This window comes from Dermacentor albipictus, chromosome 8, assembly GCF_038994185.2.
Source record: "Dermacentor albipictus isolate Rhodes 1998 colony chromosome 8, USDA_Dalb.pri_finalv2, whole genome shotgun sequence".
NCBI classification, from domain to species: domain Eukaryota; kingdom Metazoa; phylum Arthropoda; class Arachnida; order Ixodida; family Ixodidae; genus Dermacentor; species Dermacentor albipictus.
Window position 1 is genome coordinate 3,200,980 of NC_091828.1, and position 22,408 is coordinate 3,223,387.

The 22,408-nt window shown below is 45.1% G+C and overlaps 2 protein-coding genes across 4 annotated transcripts in view; one reads left to right on the forward strand and one right to left on the reverse strand.

Annotated features, from left to right (window-relative positions):
- Positions 1–22,408, reverse strand: part of LOC139048613 (uncharacterized) — a 334,616-nt gene that overhangs the window by 282,468 nt on the left and 29,740 nt on the right. For both annotated transcript variants that reach the window (XR_011507819.1, XM_070523043.1), the window contains exon 2: positions 21,486–21,743. Coding sequence is in view for 1 of the 2 variants with exons in the window: in XM_070523043.1 (XP_070379144.1) it covers positions 21,486–21,743 (258 nt within the window). In the remaining variant the exon portion in view is untranslated. The remainder of the gene's footprint in view (positions 1–21,485; positions 21,744–22,408) is intronic.
- The window catches only part of LOC135921167 (5'-nucleotidase-like), a 232,739-nt gene that overhangs the window by 157,746 nt on the left and 52,585 nt on the right, over positions 1–22,408 (forward strand). For both annotated transcript variants that reach the window (XR_011507818.1, XM_070523042.1), the window contains exon 3: positions 13,537–13,797. Coding sequence is in view for 1 of the 2 variants with exons in the window: in XM_070523042.1 (XP_070379143.1) it covers positions 13,537–13,797 (261 nt within the window). In the remaining variant the exon portion in view is untranslated. The remainder of the gene's footprint in view (positions 1–13,536; positions 13,798–22,408) is intronic.

A 22,408-nucleotide genomic window follows, 5' to 3' on the forward strand; every position in this document is an offset into this window, starting at 1 on the left:
GCAAACAAGAACTTATCCAAGTCCAAACTTTATTAACACGATATATCCTGAAAGAGAGATACCAATCAATTGCGAGAAGTGTAATGGCATCATTACTCTGGATCACATGCTTTGGCAGTGTCCTGTGACTTTCACAGACTGTGACAAGGAGAGAGACTGGTGGCAGCGAGTCCTACACAGTGGAGTTCTTTCCGATCAAGTACAGGCCGTCCAGAAGGCCCATGATACGGCGGTAAGGTTAAACCTTACTGTCCCGACGTGGGAGCCGCCTGCGTCAACCTTAGGGTTGATCTTCAGGACATTAAATAAAGTGCATCATACCATACCATACTAGAACCTTAGCCCTGTGAGCTCTCCTCTCTTTGTTGTAGATAGGATGCATATTTTAGGTAGGGGGTGATTCGGAAGCGCTTACGCACGTCCAACGGAATGTCTTTCTTGTCAGTCGGGGCTCCCCTGTAGCATTGAATTCCTACCCATTCCATGATTTTTCTCCCTGTTTTAGACTGGCCTAATCTGTCCATCTGAGACATTCGTACTACCTCAGTGAGTTGAACTAGTGTGTTGTGAACCCCCATATTGAGGAGGATGTCTGTCGAGGTCGAGTTTGGGAGCCCTAGGGCTCTCTTAACGCTCTTCCTAATGATCGCGTCTATTTTATCCTTTTCTTTTCGTTTAAACACAAGATACGGTGTGGAATACGCTAGACGGCTGGTAATGAAGGCTTGCATGAGTCTGAGGAGGCTGTTCTCTTTGAGGCCCCTGCCTTTGAGTTAAATTCTTATAAAGATCCCCGTGACGTGCGCCGCGTAACCTTCTAGCTTTTTGATTGTCGTGAGGTTGCATCGATTTCTCTGGATATACATGCCCAGAATTCTTATTTCCTCCACCTTGGGAACCTCATTTTCGTTGAGGAAAACAGTGATGGGTCTGCTGCTTCCAGCGTGTCCCCTTTGATGTTTTGGCTCAATGATTACTAGTACCGATTTCTGTGGCGAGCACCCCAAGCCTCTGCTGGCCGCATACTCATTCACCATATTCGTCGCTATTTGTAGTTTAAGTTCGATGGCTGCGTCACTCCCACTGTTAACCCAGATGTTGATATCATCCACGTACATGCTAAATTTATTCGATTTAATCTTATTGAGTTCCGCCGGGAGACCCCTCATCGGTATGTTGAATAGGAAGGGTGAGAGCACCGACCCTTGCGTGGTTCCCTTGCTCCCAAGTGTGATGGGGGGGGGGGGATTTTACACCCATAAATTTTATATTCGCCTCCCTCTGTGACAGAAAGTCTTTGACGTATGCATACACCCTGCGTCCCACACCTACCTCTTCGAGGCCTACCAAGTTAGCCTTATGGCTAACGTTGTCAAATGCCTTGGTGAGGTCGAGACCTCATATCGCCCCGGTGTCAGTTGAGTAGTATCGGTCTAGGATATCATGCTTAAGTCTGAGCATGACATCTTTTGTACTCAACCCTGGCCCGAATCCAACAATTTCATGTTGCCAGAGGTCATTCTCCTCCATGTACCTGGTCAGTCTCGTTTGAACAACATGCTCCATCAATTTCCCTACACAGGAGGCGAGGAAGATTGGTCGCATGTTGTTCAAGCCGGGTACTTTGCCTGGCTTGGAAACAACGACTACGTCCGCCTGTTTCCATGTTTTGGGGAGTTCTCCTTTTTCCCAAACCTGATTCATGAATTTGGGTAATGCACTGAGGGACTGATCGTCTAGATTCCTAATAGCTGTGTTTCTTATACCGTCCGGACCGGGGGCCGATCTCTTTCTGAGGTTATTAATCTGTGCACTAACCTCTGTCGTGGTGATTGGATCATCGAGATCTGGATAGGGAGGTCCCTCGTAGTCCCTAAACATCTCGCTCTCTGCTTTTACAAGATATGCCTCTTCGAGCTCGCTAATGAGCTCGTCATCTGTGCCAACAACGCCATGCCTCGCTCTCACCTGGTTTGTACTAGCTTGCATTTTTTATTTACTAGGGCCGATTAGATGTCTGAGAAGGCTTCATGTTATGAAGAGACTCATATTGGCTTCCATCTCATCGCACTTACTGTAGCAATTCTGCTCGTTGAGCTTAATCGCATATGTTTCTATTTCTTTGTTGAGTCGGGCTAGTTCGCGTCGGATATTTCTGTTCCACCTTTGTGCCTTGAGTCTTTTCTCCAGGTTACTCTTTCTGCTCCACATGTTCAGCAGTTTGCTGTCTAGTGCTGGGGGTGCGTCCTCATCCTCTATAGTTGTAGTCGCTTCCCTTATATGCGTTTTAAGAAGGTGTGTCCACTCGTCGATATTGTAGATATCGTCCGGCAGTGAGGCTTCCTTTCTTATCTCTTTGAATTTATCCCACTCCGTTAATTTCGGTTGTTTGATGAGGCGTGTTTTGACGCCTTTTCCTAGCGTGAGTTGAACAATAAAGTGGGCGCTGCCTAAAGTTTCTCCTGTGCTTTTCCATGTTGCTGTTCCCGCCATATGGCTTATCGTGAGGTCGGGTTCTGTGTCCCTGGTTATACTGTTGCCTCTGCGCGTAGGGACGCATGGGACAGTATATAGAGTAAAACAGGAAGATTACCGTGACAGAATGCACACGTAAGCTGCAGTTAACAAATATTACGAATAAAAAAACCCTGATGCCCTAATTACTGCAATAAATTTATCATCGCAATGTTGCCACATAAGGAGAGAAATAAGTTAGTGAAGTATCATATCTATTCATTCCTCTAGGGAAGGTGCTTTACGCAACGGGGACGAGTAACACTGACCAGGAATGAAGAGAGATTCTGGCCTGTCTTCGTTCCTGGCTATTGTTCCCCATTTCTCCGTTAGTCTAATCTATAGAGTGCAAGAAGATTGAACGTGCAGCAACTAGCTTGATTCATCGCTGCACATATGTCTCAAAAAGAAGACCACGCGTCAAAAAATATGTTTTCTTCTATGGGTGATGTATCTCGTTATTAATTCTATCTACGTAAGATCAGCAGGTCAAATATCTTTGCCTCCTATACTATTTGCTATTTATGACATCATGTTTTCGATCACCGTTTATCGGCTTAATTTTTGCTTTGTTTGTATTTCCTTGTGATGTCGCCCTGCTGTAATGACTGTACAGGCGATGCAGGCGCATGAAATAACTGATTACTTTGTAAAATATACGATCAAATAATTATTGTAATAAATAATAAAATAAATATTCGAATCGGTAATAAAATTACCTGTCCAAGTCAGCTACCGCCAAAGCAACACGGTTCCTTTTTGACAAAAGATAAATAAACCATCGGCACACAGCATTCTTGGTTTTAATTTAAAACTAGAATACGTTTATGGTCACTGTAGTCATCTGGTCGAAGTTGTTACTAGCGAATTGGACAAGAACAAACTGCCAAAAGAGACCAGATTGTCTTTTCCCAACGCTCCTTACAGTGTACAGTATTCCCCTCGCCTGTGGGAAATGCTATATTGGCCAAACCGGGCGCTGTCTGAATGAACGCTTGCTAGAGCATCGCAGGAATGCTACTTCACTAAGTGGCGCTGGTCATTTAGCCGACCACATACGCCGTTGCTCGCACAAGCCAGCATGCAAGGCGTTTTTTGAACGAACACGCGTGTTGCGCAAATATAGCGATCAGAAACCCCGGGAAATATTTGAAGCGTGTTGTACCTCCAATGAAAACGAGAACTGCGTCAGTGCTCCTTCTGCTGCACTCGGGACAAAAGAAATTGATTATCTCAGGGCAAACGGGTGTGTCGAATCAGCTAGGCAGGGCGGGATATGAACAAGATTGCACTGAGTGACGTAAATAGAAAAAAAAGAGGGAAAAGTTTATCTTTTTATTTTTGTTTTGACACCTTTGATGACCTTTGCCTAGACCAAGGAAATATTTTTGAGTGGTCCTGCGCAGTAGCAGTCTCCCACCCCCTCCCCCTGTGTACATAAAGCCCTGTTTCCAATGAATAAAACTCAGCTGAAGTCTGGCGTTCATGTTGTCTTTCTCTCCTCGTCCTTGTTCAATTGTGCGCTGGAACTATGTTTCACAATGCTAATCATAACCAACTAGCCCAGCTGTCCATACTTAGCAGAAAAATTGCACCGATTTGGGTGTTAGCATCGAGATTAACGTGTAAGTCAAGGACGAACATAGCAAGTTGCGTTTCGCAAGAGAGACCCTTGCGAAAACCATGTTAGGATGGGTGAAAGAAGTTGTTCGTGTCAAGGAAATGCGTAATTTGGGTGAAAATGACGTGCTCCATTATATGCAGGGTACGCTGGTTAGGAAAATCGGTCTTTAGTTAAGGGGTGAGTTTTTATTACCTGATTTGTAGATTGGAACGACCTGCCCTTTCTTCCGGGTGACGGGGATGTTACAGGAGGATAATGTCTGTGAGAACATTAATCTAAAGAACGATGCGCAGATGAGTTTAGTATTTTTTAACACTTTAGAGTTGATGCCATCCGACCCCGATGACGATGAAAGCTTGAGCTTTTCAATTAGTGCCGTTATGCCATGTTCAGTGGATTTAATCGGTGACAAAACAGATTACACAGCTGACGGTGGTATAGGTAACAGCATCAGGTTTCAGTGGTGAATATTGATGAAAATGCGCGGTCATATGCATGGGCACACTCTTCTTTGGGGATTACTATATGGTTACGGTCGGCGATACTGATAGCATCCGGTGGCTTGGGGGTTTAGAAATTGCCAGAATTTCGGGGGGTTAGTACTTAGTACACGAGGCAATGTGTCATGGAAAAAGGAGTGTTTTTCGCGGCGTATAGCTGAGAGATAAACTTTCTCTGCCTGGAAATCTTTGTCCCAGGCCACAGCACAATTGGTTTGTTTTGCCGACCAAAAAAATCTTTTTTTTTCCTGTTTTCTAAAACTGATAATTTTATTTCTGAACGAAGGTTTATTGCTGTTAGTCAGTACTGAAACAACTGGAATGTGGTTATTAGCAAGGTCGGTGATTTTTTGTTAGAAGATCGACAAATTCGCTTGAAGTGTGCGGTTGTGGAATTCACCACTCAAAGTGGTGTAGAAGGACATAGGTTCGTTGTTAATGGCTTCGTAGTTGCCTTTGTCGTGTAGGCGTATTATTTTATTCCACGATTCTCGTTTTGGCAAGGTAAAGTTAAAGACAGTGTGGACTACTTTATGATCGCTAATTGCCGGGAGATAAGATATCAGAGATAGGCTACACGGATTGTTAGTGAATTTGAGATCGAAAATGTTGGCCGAGTCATTCACCACGCGTGTTGGTTCTAAGACTAGCTGGGTTAAGTCGAAATTAAAGCAGACTTCGAGGAAATCATTTTTGGTTGTACTATGTGACGAAGGTGGATAGCTTTCCCAATTGATATTAGGGAAATGAATGTCTCCGAAGAGCAAAATCTGAGCGTTAGTATATTTTACATTTTCATTTTTTCAAGTTGAGCTTGTCAGTGAAGCTATTGTCTACTAGCGGGGGCGGTAGGAAACACCAAGTAAAATAGTTTGCGAGGTTGCACGAAAGAGTAGCCATATTATTTCAAGGTCACTTGGGTTGTGAACAACAGAGCAGGGTATTGTATTATAAATGGCAATGAGCACCCCGACGCCTCTAGAGTGCTGGTGATCGTTACGGAAAACATGGAAAACGGGTAGGTTGTCCATCACCTCCGCGTCGGATACGTCAGCGAATAGCCAGGTTTCGGTAAGTATCAACAAGTTACATCCAGATGATAAAACCAGAATAGATGCAACGTCACGTTTGGAAAGGAAGCTACGTATGTTAGAACATATGGCTGAAATATTACTGTTAGGGCGGGTTCAAAACAAGAAAGGGGCTGACGGATAGAATAGCACACTGTGGTATAAAGTTTGTAAACAGGGATAAGATGCCTCAGAAAGGCTGGCGTTATCGTTAAAAGGTTGCCGTTATCGAACGATGTGTTGGATGACGCTGACGCAGCGACTGCTGTTGAATTTCTTTTACACATTTTTTAGTTTCGTCGGACATGTACAAAGCAGATCCTATGAACAGAGTTTTTTAGCGTAATGAAAATGCAGCTGACTTGGTCCTCGCAAAAGCCAAAAGATGTTTCCGGGCATTTTGCACAGCACCAGAGTTGTCTTCGCGAATGCTATATTTAGTCCCTTACAACTTGCGGCCGTTAGAAAGAATTTTATCTTTCGTTTTATAAAAAATGGCCAGGCTTAGCTTGGTTAAGCCAAGAATGCGTTGCATATTGCGCGAGTTGGGGACCAGCTTTTCCTCCGGCTGTCGTGACGTCACGTCACGTGGTTGCGCTAAAGGTCAATGGTGGCTGCCCGGCCGCGCCCAAGGGCTGAATTGAATGATTGCGATATGCAACGCATAAAAATAGAAGCAACTTAATAACAAACATAGCAAACTTAAAAGAGAATAGACCCACATATGAGACGCGCAGCAATGAACAATGGCTTATACCCTCAATGGTGGCTGCCCGGCCGCGCCCAAGGGCTGAACTGAGTGATTGCAATATGCAGCGCATAAAAAGGAATGTTACGATTATAGGACGGTTTCGGTTATCAGAATGGCGGCCGAGACGATGCGCACGTTCAATCTCCTCAGGATTCACGGTCACCTTTAATTGGTCTGCGCAAAGCCGAATGATTTTATCGTCTGCCTGAGCGGCGGATTCAGACGCACCTGGGTCGGGGATACTGAAGAAGATTAGGTTGTTGCGGCGGGCTCCGTTTTGTGCGTCATCGATGCGCGCTTTTATATCGGAGATTGCCGGTGTCGTCACGGCCGCAGAAGTCTTAAATGCTTCAACCTGACGCTGCAGGTTCTTAATGCGTTGACAGTGGTACTCGGTGGCATGCATTGTTCTGTCTACTTCGGAAATCGAATTGTTAGTCTCGGGCTAGTTCGCTTTTTAAACCTTTAATCTCGTTAATTACCTGCGATTGCCCAGCGGACAGCTTCTTTAGTTCAGTTAGTACAGCGTTAGAGTCAGGGCCGGGGTTAGTTTCTATGCCGCCCGACAGTAGCATCAAAGGGGGCGAGACATGAATACAATTAATTGCGATAGCAAATAGACACTGGAAAGAGATACTGCATGCCTCCTTTATCTTTACCGTAATTATGATATTCCTTTCATGCTTTCCGCTCCTTTTTGTGCTCGGCAAGCTTATCGTGAGCTACACATGAATTCATTTTTGAATTTTTTTTGTTTTCCCCCACTAGTTTTGCTTTTATCTGCTAGGTATACCAGAATCGCGATCGCGGTGACTACTATATGACTGTGTTGAGCTGGACCTATTTCCAGAGTTTATTGTGATATTTCGAATCCTTCCTCTTGATGCTATATGCAGGCGACACGTTAAGCAGTAATCGAGACTTGCTGTTTCCTCATGAACTGTTGTCTTTTATGTAAAAAATGCTGAAATAAATTGTTTACTTTATTGGTTCATTCGCTGAACTTGTTTGGTTCCCAAACCACCGTCGTTGCACAGTGGCTATGGTGCTGGGTTGCTGAGCATGAGGTTGCGGGATCGAATCCCGGCCACGGCGGCAGCATTTAGATCGGGGTGAAATGCGAAAACACCCGTGTACTTAGATTTGGGTGCACGTTAAAGAACCCGCAGGTGGTCAAAGTTTCCGGAGTCCCCCGCTACGACATGCCTCATAATCAAAAAGTGGTTTTGGCACGTAAAACCCTGTAATCTTTTGCTGGGTATCTTGTCAGGAAATATTTGTAGTGTGAAGATCCAATCTATAAATGTTTTATATACATGACTCTTTATTTTATAGCCAAATTATTTCTTGGCATTCTGCAGGTAATCAAAAATGGCCGTATTCCTCGCAAATCGGAAACCGTATGTGATTGCAAAGAGTGAAATATTTAAGACCTTAGTTTGAAGATTTTTCAGCGTAAATAACGCCTGTACGACGGTTGTTATGCTTCAAAAATAAAACGAATATAGGTCACATTGCTCCAAGAGAAGCAACAAAAACAGCAAGCATTTTATGTTGCTATTTTCTCAATGTAAACCTAGAAAGGAGCTTAAGAGGGTGTTGGTTTGGGCTAATTGGTTTTCCATGAATTGACGGAATGGGTACCTGAAGAACTAAAAAACGCATCTTAAAAAGATAATTGATGGTCTGGGCTAGGTAATTTTCCAAAGTGCTTGTCGTCATTTTTCTTTCTTCCTTGTCTCGCTTCGCGCTGCTCCATACAACCTCTAGAAAGGAGCGGGCAAGCAGCATTAAAAATGCACAAACTCAAAAAAGCGAAAACAAAAATGGTGAAGGCAGTGGCGTTTATAAAACAAGATATTGAGCTTAATTTTCCTGCGAATAAATCTTTGCCAGCCGGCACGCCTTGAGCACGCATGAGATGTAAAACGGGGCTGGAATACTGATTTATTGCTTTTATTTCGTCTTGCATAATTTTCGCCAGGGCTTTGCAGATTTACCCAAGCAATGGCACGCGCCTTAGTGATACCATAAAAGTCAAATTAGTTTTAGTATGATGTGATGTTATCCTTCCTCATAGAGAAAGAACAGCAAGGGCCGACAAGAAGTCGTAGAAGAGTGTTTACTCCTGTTGGTGTTCGACAGGCCGGTAGAACTATATTTGGTGGAGTTAACCTAACCTATATTCTGCCGATATATGTGACATACAATTTGCGTGCGCATTGGATACATAGATTATTCATATGAACCTACATATACATATGACTAACGTAAATTCTAAGAAAAACAATCACCACCACCACCATCATCATCATCATCACCAGCAGCAGCAGCAGCAGCCTGGTTACCCCCACTGCAGGGCAAAAGCCTCTTCCATACATCTCCAACTACCCCGGTTATGTACTAATTGTGGCCATGTCGTACCTGCAAACTTCTTAATCTCATCCACCCACCTTACATTCTGCTACCCCCTGCTACGCTGCCCATCCCTTGGAATCCAGTCCGTAACTCTTAATGACCATCGGTTATCTTCCATCCTCATTACATGTCCTGCCCACGCCCATTTATTTTTCTTGATTTCAAAGAGGATGTCATTAACTCGCGTTTTTCCCTCACCCAATCTGCTCTTTTCTTATCCCTTAACGTTGCATCCATCATTCTTCTTTCGATAGCTCGTTGCGTCGTCCTCAATTTAAATAGAACCCTTTTCGTCAGCCTCCAGGTTTCTGCCCCGTAGGTGAGTACTGGTAAGACACAGCTATTGCACAATTTTCTCTCGAGGGATAATGGCAACATGCTGTTCGTTATCTGAGAATGACTGCCAAAGGCTCCCCAGCTCATTCTTACTCTTCAGATTATTTCCGTCTCTTGATCCGGATTCGTGGTCACTACCTGCCCTAAGTAGACGTATTCCCTTACCACTTCCAGTGCCTCGCTACCTATTGTAAAAGGCTGTTCTCTTCCGAGACTGTTAAACATTACTTTAGTTTTCTGCTGATTAATTTTTAGACCCTCTCTTCTGCTTTGCATCTCCAGGTCACTGAGCATGCATTGCAATCGGTCCCCTGAGTTACTAAGCAAGGCAATATCATCAGCGAATCGCAAGTTACTAAGGCATTCTCCATTAACTCGTAACCCCAATTCTTCCCTATCCAGGTCTCTGAATACCTCCTGTAGACACGCCGTGCACAGCATTGGAGAGATCGTAAATCCCTGCCTGATGCCATTGTTTATCGGGATTTTATTGCTTGCTTTATGGAGGACTACGGTGGCTGTGGAGTCTATATATTGTGACGTAGCAGTCGTCACTACGTTTATTCCGACTCGAAGATACGGCGAAGCGATCACGCCCACAGCACGGATCACACTCGAGAGCCAGCCCCACAAGCGATGATGAAGAAGAACCCCGTATGAGCCCCATATGATGATGACCATGTACAGATGACAAAGAATAGCTTATATCTCGCTACACTAATGTCCCCTCGCGCGAGAGCGGCCATCCTCGCCGCAATTCAAAGGGGCGGCGAACGCCGCGTGAAAGGCTTCATACGGGACACGCGGACAACCTCAGCAGCGCGGCAGCGGCGGTCACTTGGAACAATAACTGGTACCACGCGATAGTTAACCGGGGAAGTCTGCTCCAAGACTTTGTAGGGGCCGATGAACCGAAGTTGAAACTTGTCACACAAGCCAGGAGTACGAACTGGTGTCCGGAGTAGCACTTCGTCGCCAGGGCGGAAGCACACGACGCGATGAGAGGCGTCGTAATGCTGCTTGCGGTCCTGTTGCTGTACTTCGGTGTTGATGCGAGCGAGCTGGCGACAACGCAGAATGCGGGACACATATTCTTCACAGGAGGATGGACATTGATTGACAGTTGGCGCGAAGAAAGAGGCGTCAAGACAGGAACTGGGCGAACTACCATAGACAAGGTAGAATGGCGAGTAACCGGTCGTGCGTTGAACCGCGGTATTATACGCAAAAGTCACGAATGGCAAAATTGCGTCCCAGTTTCTGTGATCCGGTTCGATGTACATGGCGAGCATGTCTGACAGCGTGCGATGAAATCGCTCTGTGAGGCCGTTAGTTTGCGGATGGTAACTGGAGGTAGTCTTGTGGGTGGTTCCGGAGGCTCTGAGTACCTCGTCTACTAGTTGCGAGAGGAATGCTTTTCCACGGTCGCTCAGGAGGACGCGAGGAGCACCGTGGCGCAGTATTAAGGATTGAAGTATGAATGCAGCAACTTCAGAGGCTGAGGCAGAGCTCACACAAGTTGTTTCGGCGTAGCGTGTCAAGTGATCAACGGCTGTCACAATCCATCGTTTACCGGTGGGAGTCACAGGAAGAGGACCATACAGGTCAATGCCAACGATTTGAAATGGTTGCGACGGACAAGGAACCGGTTGCAGTTGTCCGCTTGGAGCTGATGTAGGGAGCTTTCGACGCTGACATAGGGCGCAGGAAGCGACATACCTCGCTTCCGAAAAGCATACCGAAAAGCACACTCCACCACTTGTGACGTAGCAGTCGTCACTACGTTTATTCCGACTCGAAGATACGGCGAAGCGATCACGCCCACAATATATATATTTGCAGTATTTTTCCATACGGCTCATCTACACCCTGGTTCCGTAATGCCTCCATGACTGCTGAGGTTTCGACAGAATCAAACTCTTTATCGTAATCAATGAAAGCTATATATAAAGGTTGGTTATATTCCGCACATTTCTATATCACCTGATTGATAGTGTGAATATTGTCTATTGTTGAGTATCCTTTACGGCATCCTGCCTGGTCCTTTTTCGTCACAGAAGTCTGACGGGTTCCTGATTCTATTTGCGATTACCTTAGTAAATATTTTGTAGGCAACTGACAGTAAGATGATCGGTCTATAATTTTTCTAGTCTTGGCGTCCCCTTTTTTATGGATTAGGATTATGCTAGCGTTCTTCCAAGATTCCGGTACGGTCGAGGTCATAAGACGGTGCGTATACAGGGTGGACAGTTTCTCTAGAACAATCTGCCCACCATCCTTCAGCAAATCTGCTGGTACCTGATCCTCCCCAGCTGCTTTCCCCCTTTGCATAGCTCCCAAGGCTTTCTTTAGTTCTTGCGGAGTCACTTGTGGGATTTCGAATTCGTCTAGACTATTCTCTCATCCATTATCGTCGTGGGTGCCACTGGTACTGTATAAATCTCTAGGGAACTCCTCAGCCTTTTGAACTATCTCATCCGTATTAGTAATGATATTGCCGGCTTTGTCTTTTAAGACATATATTTGATTCTTGCCAATTCCTAGTTTCTTCTTCCTACTTTTAGGCTTCCTCCGTTCCTGAGAGCATGTTCAATTCTCTCCATATTATACTTCCTTACGTCAGCTGCCTTACGTTTGTTGATTGAATTCGAAAGTTCTGCCAGTTCTATTCTAGCTGTAGGGTTAGATGCTTTCATACATTGGCGTTTCTTGATAAGATCTGTCGTCTCCTGCGATAGCTTACTGGTAACCTGTCTAACGGAGTTACCACCGACTTCTATTGCACACTCCGTAATGATGCCCAGAAGATTGTCGTTCATTGCTTCAACACTAAGGTCTTCTTCCTGAGTTAATGGCGAATGCCTGTTCTGTAGCTTGATCCCGCATTCCTTTAGTTTGCCTCTTACCGCTAACTCATTGACCGGCTCCTTATGTACCAGTTTCTTCCGTTCCCTTCTCAATTTCAGGCTAATTCGAATTCTTACCATCCTATGGTCACTGCAGCGCACCTTGCCGAGCACATCCACATCTTGTATGATGCCAGGGTTAGCGCAGAGTATGAAGTCTATTTCATTTCTAGTCTCGTCGTTCGGATTCCTCCACGTCCACTTTCGGCTATCCCACTTGCGGAAGATGGTATTCATTATCCGCATATTATTCTGTTCCGCAAACTCTAGTAATAACTCTCCCCTGCTCTTCCTGGTGCCTATGCCATATTCCCCCGCTCACTTGTGTCCAGCCTGCTTCTTGCCTACCTTGGCCTGGAAGGCTCCCATTAGTATAATGTATTTTGTTTTCACTCTACCCATCGCCGATTCCATGTATTCATAGAAGCTTTTGACTTCCTGGTCATGATGACTGGATGTAGGGGCGTAGACCTATATGAACTTCATTTTGTACCTCTTATTAAGTTTCACAGCAAGACCTGCCACCCTCTCGGTAATGCTCTAGAATTCATGTATGTTACCAGCTATATTCTTATTAATCAGGAATCCGACTCCTAATTCTCGTCTCTCCGCTTAGGCCCGGTAGCACAGGACGTGCCCGCGTTTTAGCACTGTATATGCTTATTTTGGCCTCCTAACTTCACTGAGCCCTATTATGTCCCATTTACTGCCCTGTAATTCCGCCAATAGCACTGCTAGACTAGCCTCACTAGATAACGTTCTAGCGGTAAACGTTGCCAGGTTCAGATTCCAATGGCGGCCTGTCCGGAAAAACAACGAAAATCAATACACACGCCTAAATTTTACCAGAAAACTTCCCCAATAAATGCAGATAACGCAGCATTATGATTAACAGGAAAAATTATGATTATACGAAATCAGTTGAGACAGCGAGGAAAAGATAGTGCAAAAAATAAAACTTATAGTCGACAATATTTAATACAGACGTATGTGCTAGCCGTTATTCGTGACCAATCAAACTGTAAGATGTGACTAGTGTCATTGAATATCATGTAAAAAAGTTGATCGTGGTAAATATCTTTTTGTTTCTTTCACTCTTTCTATTTCTCCACAGAAAGAAGTTTACATTGAGACTAAAAAATAGGATGAATGTTCAATATACCTACTCAGACCTGAAATTCCCTTTCCTGTTTGTAATTGATTGTACCACACCAAGATACTTGCGGTTAAGTAAATCGCGCCTTATGGATGGTCGCGTACTTTATGTTACTCAGGTTTCTGCTAGATTATAATATTGTAGGGGTATGCTCTAGAAACTATTTTTACCTAACCAAAAATAGGGCGAGCCCTAGAGAGGGGCTATATAACGAGAGTTTATATTTTTTTCAATATTAAGCTGCCGTTTTTTCTGCCACAGACGAACACATCCTTCAGAGCCTGAAGCCCTACAAAGAAATTGTTGACGCCGCTGTCAAGGAGGTCGTTGGTTCGACTAAGGTACTGCTGGAAGCAAACGATAAACTTTGCCGTTATAAGGAGTGTAATGCAGTCAACCTTATGGCTGATGCTTTCTTCGACTACTATACGCACAGAGATACTGTGGTGGATAATGCATGGTCCATCGTTAACGCGGCCGTCCTGAACGGAGGAATTGCAAGAGATTCAATTGAACAGACACGTGAGTAAGATCATTAAATATATATTGATACTGTTACCCAGCAAGCTTAGACATGCGCAGACAAGATACCACAATGCAGTAGGCTGTAATACATTATCGATATGTGCTACGAAAAATTACTGCTATTAAATATATCCGCGTCCGTTTGTAAATGTTGCCACTAGCTATGTACTACCACCTCTATAGATGAATGGTTCTAATAAGACCACAAAATAAATATTCAGAGCTGATTTAGAGCTAGATGAGAGTGAAATGGCTTCAGGTCTCAGATGCTTCATTTAAGCAACATTCGCGACATTGAAAATTGCTTTAAAGAGCTCACTCGACCGCCATCCTTCTTTGTAGAGAAGCAAAGAGCATTATAATTGTTACAAATCCGGAAATGATGTATATATAGACACCAGACCGGGCACCCGGTCTGGTGTCTTCACTATCAGGGCCGAAATGCCATTTTCTTTTTGTAAACCTTGATGCACATTTGAAATCATGTTACCTCAATTAGCGCGAAAGCTTACCGTCTTCTTCACTTTATCCGACGAAATTTTAAGCATTATCCTTCATCACTGAAGGCAACCTTGTATTTAACAAACGTCAGGCCTATTCTAGAATATGCATGCGCTATCTGGAATCCATGCACTACAAACCTCACAGAAAAAAAAAAAACGCGTCTAGAAGCAAGCAGCACGCTTCGTAACAGGAAATTATAATTTTACTATCAGAGGATCCGGAATACGGGAAGGGTCGGGTTGGAAAGCTCTTTCTGCTCGCAAGAAAATCCTGAGATTGAAATTCCTTTATAATATATATAAAAGTAAAACTGGTATCGGCAAAACACTGTTCATCGAGGAGCCGCAATACGTTTCATCTAGGAGAGACCACGCTAACAAAATTAGAGCTTATCAGTGCCGTGCCAATGTGTTTAGGCATTCATTTTTTCCTATCACGATTAACGATTGGAATGAGCTCCCTAATGAAGTGATGGCAGCTTCTAGTTTTGAAAATGCTATTGAGAGCCATATTCTTTTATTGTTCTGTTGTTCATCTCTGCACATACGCAACTTTTTTTGATGGTTAGTTACTTTTGTTACTCACTTTGTTTTCTGCTTTGTTAGTTTGTCTTCCGCGTTTGCGAATTTCAGTGCTCAAATTATGTTGTATTTACTGATGTATTCGATTGATGTTGCTGAATATGTTCCCATTGTGACCACCTGAATTTTAACCCCCTACGATAATGCCGTACAGGTGATGTGGGTATACCGCAGAAATAAACACATCGGTCCACCGATTGAAACTGTTGCAATTAAATAGTTGTTCTGGTTACCTTGTAGCACCGCTCAAGTTCTTTAGTTCTTTACGGTTGAAAGGTAGCTGAAGAAGTCCTCTGTACCTAATATATATATATATATATATATATATATATATATATATTGTAAGCACGTCGCCTTCTACTTAACCGGTGTTGCAAAGACGTGGTATTTCAACCACGAATCCGACATCGCGGATTGGTCCACGTTTACCTCGAAGCTACGGCAAATCTTCGCTTCCTCGTCTGGCCGCGCAGAAGTCGCCAAACAGAAGCTGGGAACGCGGCGCCAACTTCCCCAAGAGTCTTACACCTCATACATAGAGGATGTCTTGGCTCTGTGCCGCCGTGCGAATCCTAGCATGACGGAAGCCGAACGCGTTCGCCACATCTTAAGAGGCATTGGGCCTGTCGCATTCAACGCCTTAATCGTGCAAAATCCGGCTTCTGTCCAAGACATCACTTCAACGTGTCAACGCCTCGACGAGCTGCAGTCTATACGTCTTCCACATGACAGCAGCGATCCTCAGGTTCCTCATTCTCCAGATCTACGTGCTCTTATCCGCACCATCATCCGCGAAGAGCTTCAACTACAAGACCTCAGGCGTCCACCTCCTGCCTGCGTCCCAACCCCCGCCTTCGACCTGCGCGAGGTCGTAAAGCAGGAGTTGACAGCGATGACTACACCCACGACGCATCTTGCTCCGGTAGCGCGCTCCACACCTACCTACGCGGATGTTGTCTCGCTACCCACCCCTACCGTGCCTTCCGTGCCTACTGGCGTTTCCTATGACCATTTGGCTTCGACGGGAACCAGACCACTTGCTGCGCCATCGTACCCTCAGTGGCGTCCACCTCGTCCAGTTTGTTTTTACTGCGGTATACGCGGCCATATATCTCGCTTCTGCCGCCGGCGCCAGCAGGATGAAAGGCGAGGCTATGCTGAGCACGAAAGAGACCGCACTCGCCTATCAGACGACTACTATCCCGGACCGTACTCCTCCCCGCAACAGCGTTCTCCGTCTCCACCAGCTGCTCCCAATCTGCCTCATAGTTCCCGTTGGGCCAGACGTCGTTCTCCATCCCCTTACCGGCGCTCTACATCACCGCTTCGCCCCACTTCCCATTTCGTCGACCAGCACTCGGAAAACTAACTGTTGCAGTTTTTGGAGGGGAAACTGCTGCTTATCGGTCTTCAAAAATTCCTCCTGTTCGCCCGGCCAACATGCTTTCTGTGACTATCGAAGGTGTTCCCGCGTCAGCTCTCATCGATACCGGTGCCGCCGTTTCTGTTCTTCGGAGTGATCTGTGTTCCCGGCTCCGTAAAGTAAAAACGCCTTATCTTGGACCTATTTTGCGTGGTGCTAATAATGCATTCATTCACCCTGACGGACAGTGTACTGCTCGTGTTCTCATCGACGGCATACGCCACCACATCGAGTTTATCATCCTTCCAACGTGTATCCATGAACTTATACTGGGTTGGGACTTCCTACATTCTGCTTCAGCCGTCATTTCATGTAGAGAGGAAGTTGTCCACATCACGGATACAGAGCTTGAACCTGTTGCGGACTCTTCGGGCTTCGGACTGCGCGGCTGTTAGGTCAGAACCAAGAACGGCTGGAGGAGGGAAAGAATCATCCAAACCTGAGGTAGGGGCTGGCGATGAAGAAGGCCAAAGCGCGACTAAAGAGATAGGTTGAGTGTCGGCGAGGGTTGCCACAGTCATCCCTTTGGGCAGCATCACAGGATTTGGGGTCGTGTTGCAAGCAGACAGAAGGGCGCGGCCACGTGAAAACCGGACGAGACAGGTGGCAATGAGAATTCCGCGAGAAGTACAGCGGGAAGAAGGGGCGACTAGGGCGTCTCCGTCGGCGATTTGACTGGATGTTACGGCTACAACGTCTTCGTGACCAGGACGCTTAGGACGCTGGATACTGCGCTTGCAGGAATATGACTTCACTATAACATACAAGTCTGGAAAACGCCATCATGATGCAGACGCATTGTCTCGCTGCCCACTCTCGCTCTCTCCCGGTAACGCGCCGTCGTCTTCCCAACCACGTCGTTCCGATGCTACGCTTGCCTCCCACCAGCTCTCGATAACGCCCCTGAACCAAGTTACGCTTTCATCACGCTCTGATTTCGTCTCGCTTCAGCGGGCCGACTCCTACTGTCGAGCTCTCATGGATCGCCTTAGTGGGTTCACCGAACCACCCAACAGCCGCTTGCGACGCCAACTTCGACAATTCCGCCTTCAAGGTGGCGTGCTACACCGCTGCGTTTACCACCCAACAGGTCACCGGTGGGTCCCAGTTCTACCTCGCTGCCTTCGCTTGCGGGTATTAGAGGCACTTTATTTAAAATACCTTACCTTACAGGCCCATTTAAGGGCATTGGGTAAGGGGGGACACAAAGTAAGTGTTTCAACAGGAGTAAATAATATAAACATCAATACAGGCTTTCACAAGATAAGTAAAGCAGTACAGGAGTAGAGAATATAAATATCTATACATGCATTCACAAGATAAGTAAAGCGAAGTTTAATAAATGTTTGTCTAGGCTAAGGTTTAGAGAGCGTAAACACAGTAATATACTCATGCTCACTAAAATATAAAAATACAAGTGTGAAAAACAGCGAAGGAAAGCAGGTTAATAACATCCTTATACAATGTTTCTACAGAAAATTCAGCAATTCTTCGCGAAAAGCGTCACGATCTCTTATGCTCGCAATGTTATCAGGAAGGCTGTTCCATACGGTTATGACACGTGGCAGTGCTGATGCGTTAAATGACAGTGTATTACCGGATATGCGCATGAAACTATGGCTATTGTTAAGGCGACGTGACGTGCGCGCTGGTACTTCAAGCGGCAACACATGAGCTCGATTACCATGGACGTATCTATGGAAAAGGCAAAGAAGACTTATCGTGCGACGAGTTTCAAGTGGCTGGAGCGAAATATCTGCTTTGATCTTGGTCACGCTGCAAGTTCTGTCGTAGTTACTTGTGATGAAGCGCGATGCCCTGTTCTGAATTTTTTCTAGTATATCAACTAAATAATGTTGATGTGGTGACCATACTGATGACGCAAATTCTAACTGTGGGCGAACAAAAGTCTGATATGCTAATTTACGAACTGTAGCAGGGGATTTACGCAAGTTCCGTCAAAGATAACCCAGAGTTTTCGAAGCTTTTGCGCAGATAGCCGTTATATGTGTACTCCATGAAAGATGAGTTGTGAGTTCAATGCCAAGGTACTTGTAGGACAATGTCGGAGGTACGGCGGTGTTATTTAGGACGTAGGAAAAGTGAGAGTTTGAATGTTTACGCGAGAAGGACATAACTTTACATTTGTCTGAGTTCAGGGTCATCTGCCACGTACTGCACCAGAAACTGACAAGGTTAAGGTCGTTCTGCAATACTAAATGGTCATCAGATGTTTTTATTGTACGGTATAAAATGCAATCGTCGGCGAAAAGCCTTATCTGCGATGATATGTTTTGTGGAAGGTCATTAATGAAAATTAAGAAAAGAAGAGGACCATGGACACTGCCTTGCGGTACGCCAGATGTAACGTCAGAAGTAAGCGATGATTGGTTATTAACAACAGTGAACTGTTGCCGCAAGGAGAGAAAGTTTCGGAGCCAAGGTAAAGTTAATGAATCCAGCCGGAGCGCGGATATTTTTGAGATGAGGCGGCAATGAGCGACACGATCAAATGCTTTGGAAAAATCTAAGAATACACAGTCAGTCTGCTGTTTGTTATTCATGCTGGAATGTAATTCTGTTGTAAATTCAAGCAACTGAGTTTCACAAGATAAGCCTTTTCTGAATCCATGCTGGTTAAAATAAAAAAAAGTTATTTGATTCTAAATGGCGGTAGATATGCGATGCTATGATATGTTCCAGTAGTTTACAGCAGATGCATGTTAATGAGATGGGACGGTAATTTCGCGGAGAGTACTTGCTATCTCCCTTGAATACAGGGATAACCTTTGCGATTTTCCAGTCCAGGGGTAGTTCGCCATATGCTAAGGATTTCCTAAAAATATGACACAAAATTTGGCTTGAAATTGTAACGCTATTTTTTAGTATTTTGGAGTTGATATTGTCTATACCGGAAGATGTGGATAATTTCAGATTATTTATTAAAGACGAAATGCCATCTGCTGTAATATCTATTGGTTCCATAAAAGGATATTCAAAGTCGGGAACTATGGGAACAGTGGAACAGTCTTCCTGTGTAAAAACAGATGTGAAAAAATTGTTAAACGCTACCGGACAATCAGCGTCAGACAGAGGGCTTTCAGCATCATCATGTAGCACAATATTGCGGACAGTGTTAGCTGGTGATATGACTTGCCAGAATTTTCTGGGATTGTTGATTAAAAGAGATGGCAGGTCACGTGAGAAATATTTGTCTTTGGCTGCGCATAGCTCTTTGCAGTAAAATGTTAGAAAATCACTGTATGTTGCCCAAGATGAGGCTTGATTGTCCCTTCTGGCCGCCCGATACAGACGCTTCTTTTTGTTTCTTAGTGTTCGAAGGTGCTTCGTAAACCAAGGATTAGATCTGTCATTCGCTATAACGATTTTTGGCACGTAAGTTTCTACAAGAGCTGTTAATTTTTTCTTAAAAAGTTCCCAGCTGTCGTTTACCGATCTTGAATTAAAGAATGGCAGAAACACTTCACTAAGAAAGATAGCCAATTCAGCATTAATATTTTTATAGTCGGCCCTATTGTAATCTCTAATACTTTTAGTCTGGACCTGATAGAAAGTTTGTGGAATATTAATGTCAAATTGAAGAATTTTGTGATCGCTCAAGCCATCAATGTAAGCAATAGGCCCGGTGGTATCAGGTGCGGAAGTTAATACTGAATCTAGGATGTTGGGACCACGGGTGTGTTGATCGACTGTCTGGGTTAGGTTGTAATCTAGTGTTAAGTTAATAAATTCAGCAGAGGAGCGGCATGATGATGACAGATTTGGCCAATCAATAAGTGGAAAATTAAAGTCTCCCAGGAGATAAACAAGAGCCGTGGAACATTGTTGAGTAGCACGTGTAATGCTTTCATGCAGTACATCGAGAAACGAGTGGTCAGCGTCGAGCGGCCGATAACATGTGCCCACTAGGACGCGGGCAGAGGTTGTTGCGCACGCGACCCAAACTATTTCAGCTGGGGAATTGGTGTCTACGAGAAAGGACGAAATGCATGTTTTTATAGCAATCAGGACACCACCACCCCTCTTCCCACTACGGTCATGCCTGTAAATGTTGTATTTGTTACTGTTGGAAAGAAGTTCTTCATTAGTGATGTCTGTGTGCAACCAAGTCTCAGTTAATGCTACGATATCGGGATCGCCATCTTCCATATAAGCACTCAATGCATCGCGCTTGTTTAGTAGGCTGCGAATGTTCGTGTAAGATAACGACAGCGTTGACGTTACGGAAGATTGCGATTTCTTAGCTATACCAGCAAATGTTGCTTTCTTTAGCTACAGGATTGACGGCACAACTGTGTCGGTAGCGCGGTCATAAACATAGGTGGTGTCATTAATACGAACCTTATCTATTGTAAGTTTGAAAGGCTGTTTTCTTGTTTTGGCAAATTCAATTAATTTTTTCCTTGCTTGCCTTGTGGACAAAGAAAAATCTTCACGTATGGAATACTCAGTACCTTTTAGCTTGTGCGCAAGTGCGAGGATATTCTGCTTGTCCTTAAAAAGGGCTAATCGTGCTATGATGGGCCGACGTTTCTCAGAAGAAAAACGCCCTAATCTATGCACGCGCTCAAACTGTGCGTTCACCATAGTAAGGCCAAGCTGTTCAGAGCAAAACTGTATTATTTTTTGTTGAGACGCAGCCCAGTTTTCGCCTTGCTCATCATCAATACCAAAAAACAGTACATTACATCGTCGCATTCTGTTTTCTGTATCATCACATCTTGAAGTGAGAGAGTGAAGTTGGTCACATAAACTGCGTAACTCGTTATTTGGCTTCGAGATTTGAACACTATCGAGAGATGCAACCGTGTTTTCGAGTGCATCTATCCTTCCAGCTAAGCAATCTACTCTGGCATCAGTGGCTTCTTGCCGTTCCCTGACACCTTTAAGCTCATTTAGAATAGCTGACTGTCCCGCTTCAAGTCTGCGCACAGTCTCAAGAACGGAAGCAAGCGTTTGAGCGATGGCTTTTGTGTCAGGGCCCGGGTTTTGTTCAACATCCCCAGAAAGTAAAATCAACCAGCTACCTATGGAAGGACATACGCTCGACAAGAGTAATGACACCAGGCACAATTTATCAGAAAGCACTTCGGGGCACGACACCGCAATGAGGCAATAGTTATCAGTCTTAATGAAGCGCCAGGGCGGTAACTGACCTGTAAATACAGCAGTGGTAAGTGCCCCATTTCGGCGTAGGTGTCGTGCCCAAAGCGAGCCGTGACCGGACGCTGCTTATATCCCCTCTCGTGCGCTGCGATGATAGCGGTACAAGATCCAGGTTGCCAGCCCATTCCATGGAAGCGCTCCAAGTCTAGCGGGTTGAATGGGGATCCAGGCGCCGATGCGAGTAGAGCACTTGAAGGCGGGAGCCAGCACCCAGTGGACGAAGCACGGACGCCACATAAAATGGCAGCCTGTAAATACAGCAGCGGTAAGTGCCCCATTTCGGCGTAGGTGTCGTGCGATACACGACGATGGCCACTTAGGCTTCCACAAGACTTACGACCGCATAAAGACCCGCTGCTTCTGGCCTGGCCTATCCACAACGGTGGCCAAATACATTGCCTCTTGCGCGTCCTGTCAGCACCGCAAACGCTCGACATCCCCTCCTGCCGGTTTACTACAACCTCTCCCTTGCCCGGACGCACCTTTTGAATTTGTTGGCATTGATTTATATGGTCCCTTGCCGTTGACACCCTCCGGTCACCGTTGGATTGTCACTTCGGTCGACCATTTAACAAGATATGCCGAGACTGCCCCTCTGCGATCCGGCACCGCTTCTGAGGTCGCCGACTTTTTCTTGCGCGCCATCGTCTTGCACCACGGGGCTCCTCGCGTTCTTCTCAGTGACCGTGGCAAGGCGTTCATTTCACAAGTTCTCGAGGAAGTTCTTCAAGCCACTAATACCGTCCACAAATCTACTTCTACTTATCATCCGCAAACCAATGGCCTTACTGAGCGCTTCCACCGTACGCTGTCTGACATGATTGCCATGTACATCCGTCCTGACCACACTGACTGGGATAAAATTCTTCCTTTTGTGACATTCGCATATAATACTGCTATTCAACGGACTACC